The 25,992-nt window shown below is 40.8% G+C and overlaps 1 protein-coding gene across 14 annotated transcripts in view; it reads left to right on the top strand.

Moving 5' to 3' along the window:
• Positions 1-25,992, top strand: part of CPEB3 (cytoplasmic polyadenylation element binding protein 3) — a 92,931-nt gene that overhangs the window by 56,651 nt on the left and 10,288 nt on the right. For 9 of the 14 annotated variants that reach the window (XM_077350240.1, XM_077350239.1, XM_077350242.1 and 6 more), the window contains 5 exons: positions 262-285; positions 9,686-9,853; positions 11,347-11,436; positions 21,934-22,052; positions 25,396-25,510. In XM_077350240.1, the coding sequence (XP_077206355.1) occupies positions 262-285; positions 9,686-9,853; positions 11,347-11,436; positions 21,934-22,052; positions 25,396-25,510 (516 nt within the window). The remainder of the gene's footprint in view (positions 1-261; positions 286-9,685; positions 9,854-11,346; positions 11,437-21,933; positions 22,053-25,395; positions 25,511-25,992) is intronic. The other 5 variants (XM_077350245.1, XM_077350237.1, XM_077350249.1 and 2 more) reach the window with 1 other exon arrangement.

The raw sequence follows: 25,992 nt of genomic DNA, 5'->3' as shown, positions 1-25,992 counted from the left end.
GGAAAAGATTGCTTTGACTGCATGGCATTCTACCTACTGAGGTTCTTCCTTAAGTTTTACTACCAAATGTCCAGGAATTTCTCAATCCAGAGTTGGAAGTCCTACTTGCCTCTTGATCCCCATTACGCCCTTTTTGTATTAACTGTTGTTCTCGGACTGTTTGAATTGCCTATAAATTCTATAAATATGCCAGTATATTCTGTAAACATACCAATTACTGTTGTGCCAATATCCACTATATTTTTCTGTATTTACATGCAGCCAGGAGCTATGGTCGGAGACGAGGTAAAATCTTTTAAATATTTATCAATTATAATAATGGGAGCAGCAAATGGAGGCTATATACAGCTTGATTATTTCTATGACTTCAGCAAGAGTGATTTTTCTGCCATATTACTACCATAGCACTAACCCTAATCTTTAATAGTTTAATAACAGTCATATCAACATAGTGAAACGATTTGCTGGAAATGCGAGTAGCTTGTTGGTGGATCTTATAGTAAAAGAAGTATAATGCTAAATGCTTGCTTGGATAATCAACCATTATAAAAATATTAAATTATAAGTTAAAACAACAAAACATATTAAGGAAAAAAATGTTAGTTCTCCCATTGCTGATATATTTTACAAGCCACAGCACAAAATCTCGCAGTTAATACTGTATGCTGTGAGAATTCGTCAGTGAGTAACAGTCTGACATATTCCAAATCTGGATGACCTGGGAAATAGTTAATAATTGATTAAATAATCCTAGAATGAACCGCTTGATAAGAAGGGGCAGTGGAGTAAAAGATGCACTGTGGACTCAGTTTCCCCTGATCCATAAGAACATATCCTTTCCACAAGCAGAATCTTTTTGTATCAGTTGTCCATTACAGCAGAGGGAGAAATCCTTCTTATGGCTGGAAGTCTTAAGTCTGGGGAAAGTGGGTCTTGCAGAAACACAGCCGTGTTAGCAGGGGATAAATTATGCTATCTAAACAAAAAATAATTTTTACTTTAAAAAAGCCAATATTCCTTGAAAACAGCATAGCATTACAGTGTGGAAACAGATGATCTCACTGCCTCCTGTGTAAAAGATTATGTGACTATTCATGTCAACAAATGTAGCATTTCATGTATCTTTTTGAAAAGTTGAATATTTCCCAAATTATACCAGCCATGTCAGGGGAACTGCTAATCTTCATGTTCCTATCTAACATTTACCTGTAAGGGTCTCTCCAATATACGTGTCTCTCTTGCCTAAGATAGTGAATTTTACACATTTACCTGTAAATGTTATGAACTGCTTCCATTTTTATCAGTCTATAGTGGGACACAAATTAATGTATATGCATCTCATGGGCCACCAAGTTTCTGAACGTCTATCATTTGTACAATACATTAATGTCACTGATTTTTTAAAGCATTTACCCAGGATAGATTTCATATTTCTGCAATAGATTTATCAGATAGAATGCAAATGATATTAATTTGCTCCTTTAAAATATGATTATGACCAAACATATGTTACTACTTTCAGTCAGTAGAATTCAGCACGCAGTCAGCTCCTATACATTTTACAATGATGTAGTAATTTTCATTTCAATGTTCTATTAGTAGTTCTAGGTTAATATCATGTTGAGATTTCAAAACAAAGAATGACCTTAACCATTTTTAGAATTGTTTATTTTTAAATTAAGAAGATGCATAATATGGCATCCTTTTTGAGAGGACTGTGATCAAAATAATGTTTAGAGTTTGGTCTTGTGGATGCTGCTTGATCATTGCTGTAAGCTGTTTGAAGACTCCCCTGTAATGTCCTTCTTCTGATATGGCAAACAATACTGCATGTTTGAAACCAACTTTAATCAGATCCTGGATCAAGCAGGGACTAATAAGTAATATAAGCATAGTTCTATAAGCTTTACAATGCTCTAGTAAGGAGAGATTGGGAAGTGAGTGTACAGACCTGCAGACCCACATTAGCTATTCAAAACATTATGTGTGCATTGGTCCCCAGAAAGGTCTAGATGTTCCATTATTGTTCTGAATATGAATTTTACATGGTCCTAGAGTAGAAGTGCTTGAGAAAGCAACGGCAGTGACCATGTCTCCAATCTCTTAGAACAGTGGTTCTCAACCTTGTCCACGTCACAACCCCAACTGCAGGGGCGGCAGGTGCAGTGTACGCACATGCAAGGTGGTGTGCACGTGCATGCAAGTGTACATGCAAGCGCATGCGCAAGTGCACAACAATCCATGGCCGGTTGTGGGGACACAGCAGCTGACTGTGGCACAGATGAGGCGCCGCCTGCACCACTGCCTCCAGAGAGAACAGGCCAGCCCCAGCCCTGTGCATGCGCACCTTGAGGTGGCGCCCTACGTCCAGTGGCCGCTAGCACTCCTGCCCAGCCACATGGGTGGAGTGCGCCGGCTGCCTCCTACCTGACTAGGATGCCTGCCCAGACCAGGGGCCAATAACCGGGAGATGGCCATCGTGCTGCAGCCACTCCCTCACAAAAGTCCCAGCCCCAGCATCCACACTCCAGGAGCCAACGGTGGCACCCAGAATCCTATGGCAGCTAGAGCTGCCCAAGGAGGCACGCCCCCATGACAGCACGCCATGCATCCCAGGCGCTGCTCCTGCGCTCACACTTGCTGCCCATGCAGACAGCCTGGCAGCTGCACTGAATACGCGCGCAGGTGCACAAAAATAGGGAAGAGGTGTGGAGGCTTCAGTGCTATGGCTCCACCGCCTCTGCCCACCTCTGGCCACCACCACCACCCGCCTGTGCCTCTGTTCACCGCCGCCTGCCACCACAATGGCAGCCACCAACCTAGAAACCCGTGGATGGGACCAGACAACCCCAAATGGAATCCGGGACCTCAAGGTTGAGAACCACTGTCTTAGAAGGTCCTATAGACATAACAACCATTACCTAGTAAGGTCAAGCCCTTTGTCTGCAGTCTTACAGTTGTCCCTTAAATATGATGGGTCATAAAATCATGTGCTCATCACTTCCTCCTTGTCAACCTGCATCATGCTAGCCTAAATTGCCGGAAACTAAAAAATCTGGATTCCTTTCCTGTTTAGCTAGAATTTGTTGGATGACGCATTTGCCCTTGACCCTTTTCAATCTGGTTTCAAACCTGGGTAAGGCATGGAGATTGCCTTGGTTGTTCTGGGGATGATCTTTGCCCTCAAATACACTATAACACTCCTTTCTTATTTTTCAGTTTTTTTACAGTGGATATTGAGATACATGAAATATGATGTTGATATTCATAGTTTCCTTACTATTCAACCATACACAGAAAGTGATTATTTCTATTCCGGAGTCTATGGTGTGAGAACTGTCATGTATAGTGCCACAAGAGTCTGTTGTTCGTGTCATTGAACTTTTACATAAAAAGCCACTATACTTTCTACTCTGGGGGCCAGTGTAGTAGTTAGAGGATTGAACTAGGATCTGGGAGATCCAGGTTAGAATCTTTACCCTGCCATAGAAGCTTACTGGGTGAACTTAGGCCAGCCATACACTCTCCATATGTTCCTGACCCCTGCTGTGAGAATAAAATAAACAGGAGACTATCATAAACTGTTTCTGGTTCCCCAGTGGGGACTATAAAAATGAAGAAAGATACTGACTGAGGTCTTACACGGGTTTGTGGTGGTTGTCATCAACTGCTGACGGTACCCAGCTATACATCACATTAAATAAGTCTCCAGAAGCAGAGTCTCTTGAAGCTGTGGTTAAATGACTTAGAACACACTGAAGTTTAGCCCTGCCAAGACAAGAGGTGATGCTGTTTGGGAAGGCTAAGGTTCTGAAAGGAGTTATGCTGCCTTCTCTAATGAGCTTTGGAATCTTGTTGAATCTCTTTTTCTGGGAAAACAGACAAAGTTTTCCTTTTTGCCTTTAATCAGCATGGAAATTGTTCCCTTTCTGAGGCTAAATTGATATGACCATTTTAATCCATGTTACAGGCACATAAAGATTTGTCTGCTTTAATATATGCTGCTTGGGGCTGCCAATGAAGACAGTAGAGGTTTTTGGTACAGAACGTGGTAGCTGAACTATTAATGGGTATTAAATATTTGTGCACATTATTGATTGACTGACTGGATTTATATACTGCTGCTCCCAGCAAGCTGGCTCAGGGCGGTTCACAATAAAACATAGTAAAATGATATAGTCAAATTCCTAAAAGCATCATCACAATATAATTCCCAGTATTATTATGCCAACATTATGTCCAGTTTTAGTTTAAAGACTTGGCATTAACCTTTAAAGTCCTTCTGGTCTGGTGCTCTCCTGTTTACTGGAGTTGCTCCACCCATATAAGCCAGGGTTTCTCAACCAGGGCTTTGTGAAGCCCTGGATTTTCTTGTTGGCCCTGGAAGGGTTTCCTGCATGGGTTAATTACATTTTATATATTTTTAAAATTTGTTAAACATTTATTGGGTGATATGATCATATATGGTCATGTTGACCTGCCTTCCCCTTCCACAATGGCCAGTGATGGGCTTGGAAGGGATGGGAAGGGGAAGGACCCTGGTGTGTGTGTCGGGGGGTACACAGCTATGCTTCTGAACCATATTCTTCACAATCGCACCACTTCTGGGGTTTCTCAAAGCCTGAATAATATTTCAGGGGTTTCTCAATGGTAAAAATATTAAGAAAGGCTGATATAAGCCTCTGCAGAAGTTGCAGTCATCAGGCCCAGATTATCTTTAATATAGAAGTGTAAGGATTGCTTTTGCTCTGTCTCAAGCATTTTTGGTGGTCTCTCCTGTTCCATGAAATGATTTATTCAAAAAATTGAGGAAGGTCCCTGCTTTGCAGAAGTTTCAGCAACTTCATGAAGCAGATTCAGATGGGTAGCCATGTTGATCTGAAGTAGTAGACCAAACTTGGAGTCCACTGGTACCTTTAAGACTAACAAAGTTTACTTTGGGTATAAGCTTTCATGTGCTTAAAAAGATGCCACTGGCCTTACTTTGATTTGTAAAGCAGAGTTGCTCTGATATGTTCTTAATAACCTTTGATTGGAGGCCAGCTATTTGTATTTGGCTGTTTTATTGTATTTGGCAATCAATTTTTGTTCTAGTTTTAAGTGTAATATAATTTTCATTATGTAAGCCACCCCAGGTCATGATTGGGAGAAAAGTATAATATGAATAATCTAAACAATCACAATATCAATATAAAAATAAAAAGCTGGTTAATAATGATTCAAATTAGTACTAACATAATTAGGGTCAAGGGTGGAGGAAATTAATAACAACACAGAATGGGTTGTATGTGATTCTGTTGCCGATACCTAATTAAGGGGATGTGAATGTGAATAACGGATCAGGGCTAAAAAATGCATTTGGGACTACTAAAATTAGTTAAACACACAAAAGCGCACACACAATAGGATCTGCTTCTGGAATGTAAGTGTGGGAAATATTTATTAGGTGGAGGGAGCATAATATCAATTGATGCAGTTAAAGTAGAAATAAGTGGATAGAGGTGATTAGTAAATCAAACGAATGAAAATGTTCATAATTGGCTGGCCTTTTCTCACAGTCTGAAGATAGTAGATTGCTTGTTCTCTCCGTTGTTTTTTAGATGTCCTGTAGTCACAGACTGTGGGAAGATAGAACCATTGCCCAGCTAGCCTGCTGAAACGGAGTCTATAAGAGGCCAGAGAGATGCTAATCAGGGTTGGGTGATCATCAGGCATGATGAGATATCAGCCTGTAGCCAAGGTTGTGGCTCTGATTCTACATCTTTCTGGAACTGTGAGCTCCATGATCCTACTAATGTTCCTCTGCCCCTTTCTCCTTCTAATAATTTGTTTGAAAATTAACATGTTACATCTTTAATTAGAGTTGTGAAGGCAGGCTAATTGCAGCCCCCACACTGCTGTCAGGGGAATAGTGCCTAATAAGGAAAATTTGGAGATTCTGCATGCAGGAAAACAAACCCAGTAATTAATTATTTAAAAACAGACATGAACAAATGGGGGACCTAAAAGGATATGTAGGGGGCATCTTAGTTTCTCCTGTTCTGCTGCTTCCTCTTTTCCTTCGTTAGAAGCTCTCATAGAATCATAGAATAACAGTTGGAAGGGGCCTCCTGGGCCATCTAGTCCAACCCTCCACACAATGCAGGACACTCACAACCTATTGCTAATCTACTTTAACCTGCCACCCCCTTGAACCTTCACAGAATTTGTTTAAAAATTTCCAAAGATGGAGAACTCACCACCTCCCAAGGAAGCCTGTTCAACTGAGACAGTGGTCCCCAACCTGCGGGCCGCGGCCCGGTGCCGGGCCGCGAAGGCCATGGCGCCAGGCCGCGGCTCCCTCTCCCCGCCCCCCCTGAGGTAAAAAACTACCCAGGCCGCAAGCTTGCGGCCCGGGAAGCTTCTTACTGCGGGGGGGCGGGGAGAGGGAATCAGGGCTGGGCCGCGCATCGCACATGCGCGGCCCATGCGGGCGCGGCCCGCAGGCGCGGCCCGATGCGCGCGCATGGCCCGCGGGCGCGGCTCGATGTGTGGGCGCGGCCCGATGCCCTGCCGGTACCCAGCCTCGGAAAGGTTGGGGACCACTGCACTGAGAGACCGCTCTAACTGCCAGGAACTGCTTCCGGATGTTTAGATTAAATTTCTTTTGAATTAATTTCATCCCACAAGGACTCACAAGAGGCACCACACTTTTCCCTTTATTATCCTCCTGACAATATTTCCCCTTTCCCTCCTCTTGACAACCCACATTTCTATTATCTTTCCGTTCTTCCTTCCTATCACACTAACTGACCTACCTTTTATCTTTGGCTACATTTTTAATTACTTCATTTATACTCCTCCTTTTCCCACAATGTGGACCCAAAGCAGTTTACATCATTCTCTTCTTGTGCGCAAATGCACAACAGCGCAGACACACATGCGTGACCCGGCCGCACATGCGTGGGAGTGCTGCGAGTGCGTGTTTGCTGCCGCGCATGGCGCAAACACGCATGCTCAGCCAGCAGAGGCAGGGAGCCGTGGCCCAGTGCCAGGGCCTTCACGGCCTGGCACCGGGCCGCAGACCAGTGGTTGGGGACCACCGCACTACAACACCCTGGCCTTTGCTCGGTGGCTGCTGCTAAGCATGGGTGAATCATAGAACTTGCATGATATCTAGTTGTCTGCTAATTGCAGATGGCTTTGATTCCCACTCAAAGGACAAAAACCGTCCTGGAAAAACCGTCCTGTGCTCCCTTTTTTCTCTTTTACTAACAGAAACTTACTGGAATACTCTTGTAGTTTCCTAGCAATGGCTGCTGAAGGCACTAGCTTTTGAAAGTTGCATGCACTACTATTATTTGGATAGGTTAACCTCCAGGTTTTTTGGTTTGGGGTTTTTGTTTTGTTTTTAGAGTTCAGATTTTTTTTCTTCAAATCTAGGGCTTCTCTCAAATTTGTAGAAAAATCTGTCTTGTCTTTTTATGGCTCCAGATTTTGGATTAAAGTTTCCACAGATTTGGCCATGCTGAAAATGACATATATTGATGAATCTATATGTCTTCAGTAATGTCTTTGTGGCAGTGTTTACCTTTTAATTCTTCCAAGGTTGCCCCAGTTTAACAGGACGGATGTTGCATCTTTGGCCTTGTACCTATCAATGTGGGAAAATATATGACTTAGTGCAGTATTGGTCTGATACGTGTTGCATGTGTGTTTGTGCTGCTGGCGTGCCTGCGGCAGCGCTTCCCTCTCCCCCCCTCCCACAGCAAGAAGCTTGCCGGGCCGCAAGCTAATCAGTTGCTTTGGTGGCCGATTTGCTTGTGGCCTGGCGAGCTTCTTGCTGCGGGGGGGGGGGGCGGGAGAGGGAGCCGCGGCTCACTGCTGAAGCTCTCGCGGCCTGGCACTGGGTTGCGGACCGGGGGTAGGGAACCACTGCTGTAGATGACACTGACCTACAGACAGCTGAGACCAGACACAGCTTTTTACTGCTTTCCAGTCATGAATACTGGGTCAAGATCTACTTAGATTATATTCATGAATGTGTGTCATTTAAAACCTACGTAATTATTACTTGTAGTTGTAATAGTGAGGTGCTTTAGGTTCTGCCCTCCTAATTAATCACTTCCGTGATATGTAGTTTAACAGGACACTTATAGGTCAAAAGACAGATGTGTGCTAAAAGCAAAAGGAACCATGCATATGTTTCTTCAACAGACTTTAGGCTCATGAAAGTGACCCTGCCTATAAATACCACCTAGGACTTGGCTGCTCCTTTACAGAAGGTGTACTTGAAGGAGTAGTTTGTCATATTCTGAGAAATGCCGGCAAATTCTGCAGTACATACGTTACAGAGTTTAAATATAATTTTTCAGGGCAACATTCTAGCTATTGTATATGTATTTACTTACTATTCAGGATCAGAACTTCATTTTTAATTTTTTGTCATACATACAAAATTCTTATATGGTTATAGCAATCAGTGAACTTCATTATGGGTTTGTGTATAGGAGGAGATCAAACACATTTATGCATACATGATTGCTTATCTGTATACATTTACTTTTTCCATTTCCATTTGATTTTAAAATGTTTTTATCAAAAAATATTCAGTCTGTGTGTAAAATATATTTCATTTTCATTATAAGAATAACTTTTGTACTTCAACATATGTTTGTTGTGGACTGATAAGTTTTCTTCATTTTATTTTTGGCTCACTAGCTCATAATTGCACTGTTCATATACTCAGTTTTCATACCTTTCTTACATACATATATACACAATTGTATAGTTCAGACATAACACAAAACCATGGCTTAATTTAACTGTAGTGAGTGAGAATAGATAAATTCCATTCCAATACTTAGGATCTGTCAAACCAGCATCTGAAATCTTGGTTGGAAGTTGCTTTATTCAATATAGCTAGTCTTTACCATGTTTTTGTACAATGTAGAAATGCGAGCAACCTGGCTTCTTTCTTAGTACCATCCTCCGTGGTTGTGGAACAAAGGCAATGAAATCCTCACTTGCCAAGAGGAAACCAGGATTTGAGTAATCATCTGTAAGGTGAATCCCGGTTTCATGGCCAATTAAAATAAACTATGGTTTTTCATTATGTTCAAACTAACCCAAAAATACCCAATTTAAGTGACAATATCCTAGAATTTTATAGTATGAACTCTTCCAGAATACTGAAAGCAGTTCCACAAAATGTCATGAAATTAAAAGCTAACATTTCAGTATGTCCTCACTTTCCGCCTTACAAATTAGCTGTTAGTGTGATTGAACATTTTTCCAGGTTAGTGTGATCAGGCAATTGATTTGATTAGTAGTACTTGGATTTGAAACATTATTCCTCCAGGGACTGGAAATCAGATGTTGAGAGAGCTTTGCTGAAAAAAAAGTTAAAGGTTTTCACGACCGGAGTCAACTGGCTGTTGTGGGTTGTCCAGGCTATATGGCCATGGTCTGACCATGGCCACAGAGCCTGGAAAACTCACAACAGCCAGACTTCGGAAGGCATTGCTAAAGATATGCAGCTCCGACTTACTCATTGGACTATTGTAAAATTGGTCCAAGGAAGACTTTGATTCTAAAAGCATATTGAATGGGAAACTCCCTTAAACAATCTTGAGTTGCTAACTGAATGTATCAACCAAAATAATAAAATGCCTTGGTTTCTAAGTTGCTACAAAATCTGTTGCAGGTCGTTCTTCACTTTTCCCTTTTGAAGATGGCTTCTTAGATGACAGTCATGGTGACCAGTCTTTATCTTCGGGTCTCAGTTCTCCAACTCGTTGTCAGAACGGTGAAAGAGTGGAACGCTATTCTAGAAAGGTGTTTGTCGGGGGCCTGCCTCCTGACATTGATGAAGGTACTGTGAAACAACGATGCTGATAGTTGGTGGGAAGAGGGAATTCTCTTCGGAAAGCAACACGCTGATTAGCAGAAGAGGAAAAGAAAGGCAATTTTGCTTGCCTTTTCTTCCACATAGCTGCCAGTATTGTGTGTAGCTTTTCATACAAGTAGGTTGGTCATGCCTCTGCTTACTGTTTTTGAGGTTCATAGGTGTGGGGGGAGGGGGAGATTGAGCCTCTTCTGCAAGTACTTTATAGGTACTTTAAGTCATTTTTAATCTTTACTCAAGATTTTTAGCTTTAATTCACATGTGGGAGACAATGGGAGGGCAATATGGTATTATTCTCATAGGTTTAATGCTCACTTGCATCTGAACTGTTTATGTGGCTGAATATTCTTTCATATAAAAAGTCCCTTGCAGATTGAAAATGAATATGGACACACATGCCCCGCCCTCATGGAGGACATTTTAGTTACATAATTTCCCCAGTTTGGAGTATAATTGCATACTGGGAGAATGGTGGCCTTTCTGGGGGATGACTTCCTGATAGTTGCCTAAAATGTACCATCCTTGGTAGTTCAACCCAAAATAATATCCTTTGTGGCAAAACATCAAAAGACCAAGCTAAATGTTATGCTGGATATCTGTTATCAGATCACATAACACTTAAGCAGCCACAGACTCCTCTGCTTTGTATTGGGACTATGTTGCTGAGGATACCTACCCAACTTTAACCAACTTGTGAGGAATAGGACTGGGGGGGGGGGGGAGGATTGAAAACTCCACCCTCCAGAGCTATGAATCCAAGACGAGGCTAGGTCTACAAGGGGGTATGAAAACAGGGAAAGGGTGGGGGGACTCTAAAAGGCAGTAGGGAAAATTGGCATGCTGCAGCAGTGCAGATCTGCTCCATTTTGCAAGTGAAGTTCTACGTTCCAGTTCTCGGTAGGCCACTTACATTGACACTTACTTGCAGCCTGCCCACAGTGTGAGCAAGAGAAAATGATGCAGGGACTGGGGACAGTAGCCAAACAGCTCAAGCCCAGATGAGGCACAGCTTCATAGGGATGGTCCCATTTAATCTGTGGAATTCCCACTGCCTATGCAGGGAAGAATCTTTGTGTGGATGCAGTCAAAATTGGGGTTTCTTGTGGCTTCTCTGTTAACTTTGTCTTTAATATTAAATGACTGAATCGCTTCCACTGTATGAGCTAGTTTGGCTGACATTAGAGATGAATTTGTATTCAGCAAGCTGCACTGATTTGTATGGAATGTGAAATATGGAACGTTTGTATCTGTGGGCACATATAAAATATAACAGTGAACACTCCTGGAAAAGGTGGGTCAGTTTTTTAAAAAAATTAGGATTAAAGGCATGTCCTAAATCTGAAAACGTTGAAAGCTACTGGTGTGATTTTTTTAAAAGACAGCATCTGAAGCAACACCGTTTGCTTGTTTGTTTTAACATTTTCCTTTTGATTTTCCTTTTGATGTTTGTTTCATTGTAGATGAAATCACGGCCAGCTTTCGGAGGTTTGGACCTCTTGTAGTGGACTGGCCTCATAAAGCTGAAAGCAAATCATACTTTCCACCTAAAGGTAATTAGCTTAAATCTTTTGTATCAGAAATTTCTTTCTCTGTTTCTTATGTGCATGTCAAATCAAACCACATCATTGCTACTGAGTGTAGATAAAACCCACAGTCCCAGGAAGGCTAGTATTTTTTTTTCTTTGCAGAATTTGTTCATCCTTTTTGCTACATAGATGGCTTCACTCTTGATTTAATGGGGTAGGATGGGGTGGGTGGAATTCTTTGTGAAATGTCTTCTTTATTGCTAACTTGTGCATGCTATGTTTTCATTGCAGTGATAACACTAATTAAGTTATAATGAAGTTTCATTTATAAGTCATATTATTTATAATTTAAGGTATAATTTCCTATGGCATTTCCAGTAAATTGCACAGATGCCATTCAAATTAGTAGACAAATCATTTAAATAATATTTGGTGTTAAAATTTATTATATCTATCCCTATACTTTTTTTTTTAGTGAATCCTGGTAATTCCCCCAAAGATATTTAACTTTAATCAAAAAGTGCATATACAATATGAGCATGTTGATAAATCACAAAGGAAATGCATGTGTCCATGTGAATGATGTCATGAATGAGTATGCTGAAAGTTACTGTCTTTTATTTGTCTAAGAGATCTAGGGGTAAAACCAGTTTCTGCTTTGACCAGGTCTGTTTTTGCTGTTCATTTAATAAAATATCTGATTGTTGCTGATCTAGGAAAGGACTTAACTTACACTCAGAACAGTCCTGCATTTGAGGAGGCTAAACAAGCACTGTCATGCTTATAAAAATGTTCTCGAGTCAGATATATTTGAGCAGAAGACAAGGGAAGAGTCTCCTCCTATTTTTATCATCGTTCTAATATGGGAAACAGCTTTCAAAGCCCCTGCCAGTTGCCCTAAATGTCTGTCTGAAAGTGCTAAACAACACTCAGTCACAACTGTTCCAGATTATTTATATCTGGCTTCTGAACTATCTGTCAGGGCTTTCAGTAGACACCCTGCAGCAGGATTATCTTGAAATCTGTTGGTCAAGTAACCTTGCAATAGGTAGGTAGTTTGCAAAAACCTGCTTGCTTACGTGAGAATCTGCAAACACATGGGCCATCATTAAACCCTCTTTGTTGCTGTATGACTATTCTGCCCTTCTTCACCATCTTTTTTCTTCTCTGCCTTGGCTATTTTACAATGTTTCTTAAATGTAACTGGTTAAAAGCAGCATTTTCAAAAATAAGCTCTTTTCAGCATTTGGTTTCCTTGTGGCTTATGCCCATTTTACTTTTTAAAACTTACCTCTGTTGTATAGCATGCTATGCTGATTTCCCCCTCTTTGTTCTGTATGTTCCAAATAATTTTTAATCAATTTTTGCAACACGTTAGTATCGCCATGTCCCTTGTATGAGGGGAAGGGGCACTTCTGAGAAAGATGGTTCCCAGATGCACCCTCTTCTGTTGGCTACAGTACAGTTGTGAAGAACCTGCCCCTGCTGAGCTTTTCCATATCACCCAGCACCCAGTACCCTTTAATTAGGAGCTGAAAAGCCGTTTAACCTCGGCCTTCTACACTTCTGAACTTCCATTTCTTCTTTGACTTTGATGCCAGTTGTGGGAAGTCTTTGGTATATTGCTGGTGGGGGGGGGGGGCAGGATTTCATAGAGCCTGTTGTGATCCTTACCTGTCTGACCCAGGGCTAAGTCATGATGAGGTTCTTTAGGACTGAAGCTGTATCTCTTCAAGTGATACAATTAATGTACACTATTTACTCTTCCATTTTAAAGACGATTTCTTCACCGGGTTCATTCATTTTTTCATAATTCTAGAAGGCTTGACAAGTCTACATTGAGTCTATAAAACTGTAGTCATACTGTTTCTGTGTGTTCTACCACTTCCTTGCTCTAAAATGTTGTTTTAATGAAACAATTATGGTTCACAGGTTAAGTTGGGTATAGGAAATGGACGTTTTAAGAATTCAGGAAAAAGCAAAAAACTGCAAATGTATTAATTTTTTATAATAATCCTCTTCTAAATTTTCAAAGCAAAATATTGTACAGATGTTGTAATGTACCACTCACTGCATATGCTGTCAGCATTCAGACACATGGCTCTAGTCTGTAAGGCTGTTCCCTTGCCTATGTCTCTGGACCTTAAAAGTCTGTGTGAAATGTGACCAATTATTTTAGCTATTTAACGAATAGCATTCTGTGCCTATCAGATCCCCATTGCTCCTTTTTGAGAAGAAGGTGCTTCTCTGCCTAATTTAACCAACAGTTCAAAAAATGAAGGTATGATGGTAGTGGGGAGGGATAAAGCTGTGTCTCAGAGAAATGTGAGCCTAGACCCAATGAACTACATAGTCATTTCCAGATGTCTGAGGCTGTTTTATCTCCACAATCCATCTGCAATTGTTGGCTGAACCAAGAGTGATGGGCCAGGATGACCCGATAAGTTTCATGGCAGAGTGGGATGGATCTCCCCAGTCCTACACAAACACTGTTATACCTACCGCACACATACGTATGATCCTGGAATTGCAGCCCGGCAAGCTTCTTACTGTGGGAGGGGGGAGAGGGAAGCAGGGCCGCGCATGCGCCATGAGTGGCTGAAAACGCGCACGGCCGGGCAATCGCCCTCCCTGCTGCCGCCGGTCCCCAGCCTGAAAAAGGTTGGAGACCACTGGTGTAGTGGTTAGAGTGCTGGACTGTAACTAGGGGTCCAATTCAAATCCCCATTCTGTCACATCTGATAAACTGAGCTCTCCTTCTCAAAACTTTATCCTGGAATATATTTTGTTTGTTTTTAAAGTATCACTGGATTTCTTTTAATTATGCTGCTGTAAACTAAAGTGTGGAAGCAGAATTTTCATGGTGGATACTGTGTGTTCAAACAGGATAGTGAAAACGAAGAACTAAGAAAGGTTCTTTCTTCACTCATAGTTTACTCTTGATTTCTAGTGTTGGATGTGGCTTGGGCTAATTTGATAGTTTTGTGAACAACTCTGCACAGAAATGTTTTCTTCTTCTGTGTTTTCCAGAGAATAATTGCTGTACCCTAAAAGAAAATTAGAGCCTCTTGTGGCGCAGAGTAGTAAGGCAGCGACATGCTGTCTGAAGCTGTCTGCCCATGAGGTTGGGAGTTTGATCCCAGCAGCCGGCTCAAGGTTGACTCAGCCTTCCATCCTTCTGAGGTCGGTAAAATGAGTACCCAGCTTGCTGGGGGGTAAATGGTGATGACTGGGGAGGGCACTGGCAAACCACCCTGTATTGAGTCTGCCATGAAAACGCTAGAGGGCGTCACCCCAAGGGTCAGACATGACACGGTGCTTGCACAGGGAATACCTTTACCTAAAAGAAAATTATTGCATTTTTTTTTATGCCAGTGTGGGGCTGAAACTAGGAGTTTTTAATAAACTTCCTGAATAGTCAGATTAGCAATGGGCATATTTATGTTTATTCAAAGGCATTTCTTCAAGTTGCTGTGTTCACTGTTAGGTGTCAGTTCTCACCAATCACTCCTCTAATACTGTACAAAATTGCAATGCATTTAATGTCTTGTTCCCCGCCCCCCGCCCCCTGTTCATAGTATGTAGTCTATTGCAGGCTATCCTATCTTCCTCTTCCTTTCCCCTCTCATCCTGTTAGTTTACAAGGCAGCAAAAGCCTTAATTCCCTAGTTTGCTGACATGGAGGTTACAGATGGGTGCGCCATTGGAGCTGGGGTTTTATGGATGATAGGACATTTCAGAATTACGAAACAGCTACTTTCATTGGAGAAATGTGGCACCTATCAAACTCGTTTTGATTTTAAAAAATATTGTGACATTGTGTCTGAAAAAATGCATACATGTGTCTGAAAAAATCCCTACAATGTATGCACTAAGCACTTGAGTGTGCCTCAATGTGTTCATTAATTCTCAACCATGGTATGGAGATACTGCCTATGGTACTAGGAGACGGTGTGTTAAATATTAGCACTGAAATTAAAGTAATTTGATTATTTAAATCTATAAATAAGTGTCACCACAAATAATTTAAGTAACTGTGTGGTTTATAATATAAAAAAAATTGGTCTGTTAATCAGAATGTAATCTAATGGATTAAATATTAATTTAAAATCCTGTAATTACTAAAGCCAACAGTCCATACTCTGTTGTTTGTTCTTAACAAATGCCACCTCATTGAAGAGTCGGATTAGTGATTGTGCACAGTTGGCTTCTAAAAATGGAAGCTGAAATTTTGTACTCGAACCAATAAGGCTACTAACACCTGACAGTATAGGCAAGAGACTTCTATTTCTGATCTCCAGCTATATAAATATGACTTTAATTTAGCAATTTCATTCTCTATATTTCTGAAATGTTATGTATGTTTTTGCTGCCCCCTGTGATCAAATATTTTGCTTTCATTAACAGTCAAAGTAGTGTGTGTTGATTTAAAGATTCTTTGTTTAGAGGTAGGTAGGCGTGTGTGTGTGAGAGAGAGAGCGAGAGATTTAAACCATGGTCTCTTGGTGCTGGGAACAATCCACCTTGGTTGCTGTGTTCATCTACTTCCCTTGCTCATCCTTCCTCCTGAGAATTTATGTTTTAATATCCAGAAAAAGGATATTAAATGGCCTTTTTTGGTGAGCAATTAGAATAAGGCATATTTGTTTCTGTGTCATGTGAAGAAGAAAGTTTCCCCAGGCTTGTTGAACCAAGAACGTATTCATAAACTCGGGAGGGGGAAATGGAATGACTGTGAAAAGGAACAGATAGGAGAATGGGATTTGAAATACTGTACGTGTTTTTGGTAGGTAGGTTAATAGCTGAAAACTAGTTTTGTGTCTGCAGTATGTAACAGCCTCAGAATATGGCTACCTTATGTTCATCTAGCCTTAACCTCTGTTTGACTTGTGTGAATGTAGTGCATGCAGAAATATTTTGTGCAGAATACTTTCTGCAAACAGAGATTTAGCAGTTTTAAATCCATTGATTTCAAATAATAATTACACTCTTGTCAGGTAGTATCCAATTGCTTCCTTGTCTTTAAGGGTCACAAGAATGAGCTGTGTCTGCAAGAAAATATGAGAAATATGATGTTTTTGTATTAAACCAGTTTGAAATGTGTATGGGATTTTCAAGAATGTATGTGAACATGTTTTTTATTTTTCCTGGGGAAGCACCAGCATGTCTAAGATTGCTTCTATATCCACAACACAGTAAAAAGGATCACAGGTACAACTAAAATAGTCGCAGCGGAATCCCCCATTGATTCCCCTGCAAACTTTCAAACTTGCTATGAATCTTCACTTAAAAACTGTTATGCTAACTCTCCAAAGACTGCTAATGATGGCACCTTTTAATCTTGTTGTCCACTCCTTGAAGTACCTGTTATGCTGGTGGCATCGTCTAAAATAGATAACAATGTATGAGTCTGATGAGGAAGACATTCTATTTTGAAAGATAAAAATAGTTAAATAGAAATTGATAAACTGAGTTTTTCATAAACTGTTAGTATAAACAAAAGCTCATTGCCCTGGATTTGTTGTACCTCGTTCCATATAATATGTATGTTTGTGTTTCTGTATGATAAAATGATGGCATCTGTATCTCTTCAGAGAACTGTTATATTGATATTACCTGAAAACTGGGGCATACTTTCAAACTGCTAGTGCAAAAATGAAAATTTTAACTATGAAAATGCAGTTTTTGCTGCAGTACATACAGCTGTGAGGATAGAAGAGGATAGAGATGTAGTTTTCCCCATGAAAACTATTTTATGTCTATGGTTGCTTAGTTCTGAATCTAGCAAATTCTGTGCAATTCTTTTTTTTTTTTTTTTGAGCTGACTCATTCTAAAGCTTTAAATTTTTATATTGCAAGTAGCAGAAAACCACATATTCCCAAAGCAGAAATGTAAGGCATTCACTGTAACATTTCCCATCATGACATCTGTCAGATTGCTTTCTCTCCTGGCTTGTACAACTACCCAGCAAGAAGGCAAGTGAGGTGAAATGCTGCCTAGAGACTTTGGGGGAGGAGATTGTTTTTATCTGAGGGAACCTAGTCTTCCTGGTTGGGATCCCTCACTCTTCCCCAACTAAAGACCTTGGGGGAGGGCTCCCCCTTTAGTGACTGCCACCACCTCCTGGAACTTGTCCATATCACAGGTTTAATGCCAGGAGTGTCGTCAAACAGGGCTGCTTGGGAACATGGGCATGGCAAAGCAGTCTCTTGAACTGTTAAACAGTACAAAGATTTATTTCAATCTCAGTATCTCTAGAAATTATATATTCTACAGAAATGAGGCAACACATTCTAAGAGAAAATGAAAACATAAATATTTCTAACTTTTTGGAATCTGGCATTTGTTTTCTTCCCCCACCTTGGGCTAAAGCAAATGTGTTTATGCACAGGTGTAGCTTCCCAGCTGTCACATACTAATGCAGTCACATACAGAAGGAGAACTAGCTGCTTTTTAGCCCCTCCCCCCAAGTGCATGGACAGTCCTGGGCCAATCTGGATTCTGAAATCCTGACTGCTGGAGCCTGCCAGAACGCAGCCGCCAATAGCTGGGTCTTACTCATGTCACAGGAATTCATTATTTTCCCCACATGATGTGAAAAGATAGTGATCCAGAGGTGATGGGATTTTCCCAGCCTGGCTATCTTCATTAACACTTGTTTATCTCCATAAATTCAAGTTCTTCCTAAGATTAAATGGTTTCATAGGTATAACACTCACCTTATCAAAATCTAATTTGTATGTTTAGCTGCTTGTTCATTTGACCTTTATAAATGCTATTTTTAAATTAGATTGGATATCACACCTAATTTTTTAGTCTATGTAGTTATGTTCTGTTGATAGTTGTTATAGTTCAAAATCTAAAGCTCTGAGAGTTTACTTATTGCAAAGTGGCTAAGGGCAAAACTTGGTCAAAGCTATTCAGTCATCAAGAAGTGTTGTCATATTATTTCATCTCAAGCATTTTTCATAACTTTTGTAGTTTTATTGTGGCAAAGCCCATTTTGAAAACAGGCACAAAGCAGCGCGGATCAGCTGGGTAGCTGATGCAGCACACTCTGCTGGAGCCCTGGGGGCAGCTGCACCCCCACACGGCTTGAGACAGTTGCCAGAGGGCAGGAACTGGGCAGGTGTGCTGAGGAGGAGCACAGCGGCTTTATGATGAGGTAGGCAGGGGCATGGAGGGTGAAGAGGAGGAGGGCTACTGCAGACCAGAGTGGGCGAGCTCATCAGCCAGCCAGCCCACTCTGCAGGAGCCCTCCTGGCTGCTGTGACTTGGCAAGGGGTAGGCAGGGTGGTCACAGGGGAGCCCTTCTACCCTGAGACTTATCTTCTCCCTGATAACTAAGGAGCCGTGAGGGTGGGATTGGTTCTAAGAGGTCCATGAATGTTTCACTATTAGGGCAGGGTTTGGGGAGGGGAGAGAACTTATCCCATCACCTGAAGAAGCCACTTTCTTCAGGGGAGCTGCTCTCCATCATCTGGAGGTCAGCTGTAATTCCAAGACAACTCCAGGCAGCACCTGAACATTAGTCATCCTATTCTCCATCCACTTCTGCTCTCTCAGCTTCTCCAGATCAGCAGCCTAGTTTTAGCAGTCATTGTCGTGAGGACCAAGAACATTTAATTTTGATCTAAGGGGCAAGTATAAGAGCCTCTTGTGGCGCAGAGTGGTAAGGCAGCAGACATGCAGTCTGAAGCTCTGCCCATGAGGCTGGGAGTTCAATCCCAGCACCCGGCTCAAGGTTGACTCAGCCTTCCATCCTTCCGAGGTCGGTAAAATGAGTACCCAGCTTGCTGGGGGGTAAACGGTAATGACTGGGGAGGGCACTGGCAATATCCTGTATTGAGTCTGCCAAGAAAACGCTAGAGCGCGTCACCCCAAGGGTCAGGCATGACTCGGTGCTTGCACAGGGGATACCTTTACCTTTATATAATACTTTAAGTATTAAGTAGGCCTTGTTCCTGTATTTATTTGTCAATATACAATCAAGGTTAACAATGAAAGCTGGATTTACAGCAGCATATGTCAGAGAAAGCCATCTTGTAGAGCAACTTTTTAAGCAGTTACCCTTTTTTTCATGTCAGCCATGTAATGGCATTAATACATTACCTTGCTTTCCTGGATCCTTTTAATGTTTATACCACAGGTTCAGTAAGACACCAACATTTGCCCAGGACATACTGTTATTAAAAGGCAGAGTACTCTCCGTTTTGTTCCTAGCAAGAATTATCCATGTTGTTCATACCCCTTCCTCCATTATCGGATAACTTTTTTTTTGTTCTTTAGAACCTGAAGCACTTCTGAATTATATTCACTTCTAAGCTGAATGCGACGAATGTATTTAGTGTAAAGCATGAATACAAAGAAGCCCCGTAGCAATACAAAGAGGAAATGTCTTCTAAGTGAATGTGGTCCTGTGGTTTTGTGGTAGAAGGGCACTGCATAGGAATCGAGCTCCGAGATGTAAAAGGATTTGTTTCCTGCGTCTGAAATTGTTTATGCACATTTTCTTGATGAAATGAATCGGTTGGTACTGCTGTGCATTGCCACTTACATGAAAATTAGTCTGTCTACAGAAATTCAACTTCACAGCCTAATAAGCAGTATCGCTCTTCTGCAGTAGCTACAGTAAGATAAGGCTCTTCTGTTTTGCAGTTTCTTTAATACTGAAGCCTTTGATGTCTTTTGGAAAATCAGTCACAGCACAGCAATATTTTAAAGTCTGCAGCTTTTTTAAAAAAGTACCGCTAGGTTCTTATTTTTAAAATCTGCTTCTTTGACTTTTCATTTTATCATTGGATTTAGAAGTGTAGTTGTATTTGGTTTAAAAAGCATAAAATTATGAGGTTACTAATTATGGCTGAGAAATGATCATTTACGTTAGTAGTGACAGGTTGCCTTCAATGCTATGTTCTTATTCTGGAGATTTTAAAAGAAGAGAGCACATATGCCATTTCCACAAAATCAGCCTTCCAGCATTGAAATTGGGGAAACAGCCACTCCCAAAGTACTTTAAAAACAGCCCTCATACCTTCTAAAGTGTCCCTTTGATGTATCTAGCCATAGAATTGGACAGCTTTCTGTCCCTGATTAAATACAGTAACCATCCTAGGCAACAAATCCTATAACTAAAATGTTTCAGTATGGTACCTGTTCAATGAACAAATATGTCAGCAGAGATATAGAATTAAAATTTGTCCTGAATTATTAAATCCTCATTTTATTTTCCTTTGTCTTTCTGGGTATCTATTTTGGCCAGTTGACACAAAATGTCTTGGATCCAAATGTTTTCTTCTATGAACAAAGGGCATTCTACTAAATGATATCGTACAACTCTGTGGTTTTAGCATAGATTTTCAGACAATTCCTAGATTGATATGACATCATACTGATTTTTCCCAGAAGTTGCATTATAGTGCATGCAATGCCAGTATCTCCACACACAAGCACATGTCCCTGTCCCCAAGTTCCTACCAGTTGCCAGCCCAGCCTTGGAGCCCCATAATCAATGGAGAATAGGGATATCACATACACAAAAAAGAACACAGCAAACAGCCTTCAACAGTGTTAAGTTCAAGTGTAGGGCTTGCAAAATGGTCCTTGCTTTTAGAATAGTGTTCTATACGCATTCCCTTGTTTTCATCTGTGAAATGCTAGATGATATAGCAAACCTTTGTGTGCTTTATGTGCAGCAAAGTCCTGTAAATACTGGGAAACTGTTAAAGATGTTCCATATTGCATATCACTTTTGCTGTGCCTGAGTGAGAGCGAACATGCTGGGGGAAAATGCATAACCCTTTGAAGTTAATAATACAGCATTTAAAATTATAATCCTTGTATCCAGGCCATACAAGAGTGATGTATTTATAAGGCAGAGAGACGTGGGATGATGACAGAATTGTTTTTATATAATTTTAGCCTGATCTTTCAGCTGTAGTAGTACTAGGAATGGGATGTTTCAGTACCGTTGTTGCTTAGGATCGTGTGTAACAAGCAGTAATCTGACTCTGCTCCACCACTGTTGATGTGCATCCTGGTGAAGCCAGGGTTGTATAGCTGAAATAAAGCTCTCGTACTGTGCCTATATAGAGTGTTTGCAGAGCTAGAAATCGAGGGTTCACAGCACTGCTCCGAGACCATCACTCTTGTCAGCAGTTTTCTGCTGATGTCCAGCTGTATAATCGTTTTGCTCTGTTGATTCTCCTGGCTACAATAGAAGCCCCTCCAGTTATTGTCCCGGGGTCAAGATCTGTGTTTATGAATTTATGCTGAGGCGTCTTTATTAATTATGCAAATATTTTTGATAATAATAATAGGGAAATATTAGAAATTTAACTGTCTCCCCCATTTCTACAGCAGCTTATTCACTAACACATATTCTAATGTTACTAAATCCATTCTGTATTTTTCATTCTTACTGCATCTGTGTATTAAATATAAAATGTGTTGAGCATTTGCTCCCTGGAGTTTGTATTAACTAGTGTTTCTAATTTTCTTTTCCTTCCCCCCACCCCAAGGGTATGCCTTTCTACTGTTCCAGGAAGAAAGTTCTGTGCAAGCTCTGATAGATGCCTGTCTCGAAGAAGATGGGAAACTTTACCTATGCGTATCAAGTCCCACCATAAAAGACAAACCAGTAAATAAACCAACATACTATCTTTTCCTTTGAAAAGGAGAACTATACTGCCTCAGCATATAAAGACAATAGGAGCCCTACAGGCTGTCAGTAAATGTCAAAACAATTTAATATTCAAGCTGGTGGTTTCTTTGCCATTCTGTAATGTAATGTTCTGATCCAGGTGCCAGATACATGCTGCACACTGTCTGCTTCAGGCAGCTGCCTCATACATTTAATTATAATTAGCCTTTATGTATTCTTTGCATGCATGGGCTTCATTCCTCAATTGAAATGAATGAATGTTCTCAGGTCCAAGAGATTATGTGTGCACATATGCAAACACAAAAAGATCTGTGGGCTGGCATATGAGTTCATTTTGTGAGTTTTAAAGTAAATTTCAGTTGCCAACTTCCTTCATGGAATAGTGAATTAACTAGATTGTAAACAGAATGTCAGTAACACTGGGAAAAGTAGTAAACATACTCTAAAAATGTGCCTGTCTACAGTAAATAGAATTTTTTTGGTATAAGGCAATACCAAGAAATTTAATTAGGCTGATCCTGCATTGAGCAAGGGGATGGACTAGATGGTTCTATGAGTACATACTTAAAAGATCTAGCCCTTAATTTCTGTGCCCGTGTAAATTATAGTTTTAATTACCAGAACACCTGAACAGGTTTTTCCTTTCCTTGATTGCTTAAAAATATGCCATGGCTGAAGTCAGGTGGAGGAAGTAAACTGTTAGCTCAGACTTGAAGTTGATGAACTTGTAATTTTTCATCCTTAAAAGGCGGAGGGGACTCTCCTGAACACCATTAGCTACTTACGTGTGGGTGCCTCAGCGCTGTTATCTCCACAAATAAGCAGTTATAGACCAGTCCCTGTAGCTGTCTTCTAAAAATACAAATTGAAGCCTAGACACTGTACAGAATGTGAACAGAGATGTGGTTGATTGGAGTAATCAAAATTACTTTCGTGTGGATTTCTTAATTGAAAACCATCTACAGATTTTGCCCCAAATGTCAGGCTCAGCCATCTGGTTCCTTTAGCTGGGCAGAGTAAGTGCTTTCTGTTTAGGCAATCCTCTTAGCCTAAGTAAAGGACTTAATTCCTCCTCCTCCAACATCCACCCACCATTCTTGAGTTTTGAAAATGTATGGAATGCTTATGTTGCCAGGCTTAACACTTGAATTTCAGATTGTGACATATCACCAACTGTTATTAAAAGTTTCAAAAGTTTCAAAACAGGTTTGCTGTGTAAGGAGGGAGAGATACTATTGAAAACACAAAATCAAAATCCCCTTGGCTTTTAGAACTAGTTGTGCAATTCTTTGGTCCTGACCTTTGTTCCATGTTGTAAACCGAGCATTAACAAAGAAAATAGCATTGCTATATTCTAGATTGCTAGAAAACATATCCCAGATCCACTAAATAAAATATTATATTACCTTGACAATGGAAACGGATAGAAACAGGATATTGGAAAAATTAATCTCATTTAGGTGTTCAGTCTTAATGTTCTGAATAGAAAAAGACAGGTAAAGACATCTGTTGACACTTATGTGTTAAATAATCCACAAACATTAATGACTATCCATATGGGTACTACAGTCACTATCTCTTATAATTACAAAGGGGACACCTGTGAGGTAAGGGGAACTCCATTTCTCCCCTCTCTTTCTGCTCATCATTGTGTCTGTTGCTCAGTTTCCACATTCCACATTTTGTTGCTATGGCAATCCAAAATGGTGCTTGAAATCCAAAATTTGCTCATGGGCAGACATTGCTGTTACCTTTGGAGGATTTTTTAATCTACTTTTCCAAAAAGTGATATTTCATTGCAAATATGAGGCCTTCCTTGTTTTTGCAGAATAGGGCATGACAATCAGGATTGGCACCACTGCCTGCATTTGGCTATCTGAACCAGCCCTTTACTATTGGATATAGTGATTATATGAGAAGAAAATCCTTAAATTTTTATTAATAAAGTTATGTCAGCAAACAATGTATTAACCATTTAAGTTGCTGCATTAATTATACCCTTCTGTTTTCTGCAAGGATTAATTTGTAAAAAGTGTTTCAGTCTAATAGCTACCCAAGAATGAACACACCTATTTCCTTTCCTCTGTAACCATATGTCAGTTCATTTATGTCGCCGCTTTTCTCCTGAGCATGTCAGCCAGGACTGAAGATTGGAAGAGCTGAGCACAGTCCTATTTTCCTAGAATCATAGCATTGGAAGGGACCTCCAGGGTCATCTAGTCCAGCCCCCTGCACAATACAGGAACTCATAACTACCTGCCCACCCACAGTGACCCCAATTTCATGCCCAAGTGATCCCCCCACCAAAGATCTCCAGAATCCAGCCTGGCCTGGAGGAAATTCACCTACCATCCCACGATAGCGATTAGCAATTGCCTGGGTATGCAAGGAAGGGCCACAAGAGACAAACACTAGCAGATCCCTTCCTGCCCACCCACTCACAATTTGCCTAAATTTGCATAAAATCAGCATTTCCATCAAATGACTATCTAGTCTCTGCTTAAAAACTTCCAAAGAAGGAGAACCCACCACCTCCCAAGAAAACCTGTTCCACTGAGGAACCACTCTGTCAGGAACTTCTTCCAGATGTTTAGCCAAAAATTATTTTGGATTCATTTCATCCCATTGGTTCTGGTCCGACCTTCTGGGGCAACAAAAAACAACTTTGCCCCATTTTCTATATGACAGCGTTCAGGTATTTGAAGATGGTCATCATATCACCTCTTAGTCGTCTTCTCTCCAAATCGTCCAAATACACAAGCTATTTTGAAATACCAAGCTGAGAAGAAGACTGTTTTGCTGGTTTGCAAGAAAAGCAGCTGTTCTCAGCTCTGACTGTCTAGGAGCTAGTGACAACACACCTGCATTTTCACTGTCCCCCTGCTGCCGTTTTTCACCATTTAAAAAGTTTAGAGTTTAGCTCTAAAGAAGTTAAGATGCATAACCACATTAGGCAAGCATTTTGCTTATGCAGTGAGTTTAACCTGTCATGGTTACTTGGACCTAGGAACTGAATAGACCAAATGATTGGCCCAATGAAATATTTTACTAGTTGCCAGTATGACTGCCTCCTCCAAGACAAGGGCTGTGAAAGCAACAGGCCTCACATAGGAGCTGGTAGGAGGGCAGCAGTATTCTTGGTCAACTTGCTGTGGGGGTTCAAAACTGCTGTTGTATCCAATAAATGAGCAGGGGCAGCCTAACTGGTAGCAGTGTTAGGTACCAATAGTTTGGAGGGTCTGTTTTAAAAAGATGTGAAAGTTTCAAAGTTTTCTGTTGTTCGAACATCAGATTAAAATTAAGCTGTTTGTTTGTTTAGGTACAAATTCGACCTTGGAACCTAAGTGACAGTGACTTTGTAATGGATGGTTCTCAACCTTTAGATCCCAGAAAAACTATTTTTGTTGGAGGAGTTCCGCGACCCCTCCGAGCTGGTGGGTGAAGTTTTTAAGATGCTTTCTTTCATTTCTATACTCTAATAGCCTTTCTACAGAAATATTCCGCGCTGATCATACCTTTTCTATATGTGTTTTTTTTTTTCTTACGTAGCAACACTGTTTGTTTCTTCCCTTTTTTAAAGCCCCAAAGTGCCTGGGCAGAGGACCTAACTGGATGAGCACATTTCCACAGATCACAGTGGTAATGTGGATCCCTCCATCATAGTTATTTCTCCCTTGCATTACTGAGGGGTTTTTCTTTCTTTCTAATCAGCAACTGACATATTATTATAACCTTGGTCTGACTACATGAAGGCCACATGAAAGATGGGAAAACCTGAGAGGTGCATATCCTGATGCTGTTGGGGGAAGGACAGAGACTTGCTTCCTAATAGCACCCAAACCGTGGCAGACAACCTGCCTGCTAAGTGATCTGTGTGAGTAACACATTGGCCTGGATCCTATGACATTGTCACCCT

This window comes from Paroedura picta, chromosome 8, assembly GCF_049243985.1.
Source record: "Paroedura picta isolate Pp20150507F chromosome 8, Ppicta_v3.0, whole genome shotgun sequence".
Lineage (NCBI taxonomy): Eukaryota > Metazoa > Chordata > Lepidosauria > Squamata > Gekkonidae > Paroedura > Paroedura picta.
Note: the sequence above shows the minus strand (reverse complement) of the source record. Positions and strands in the feature narration are given on the sequence as shown.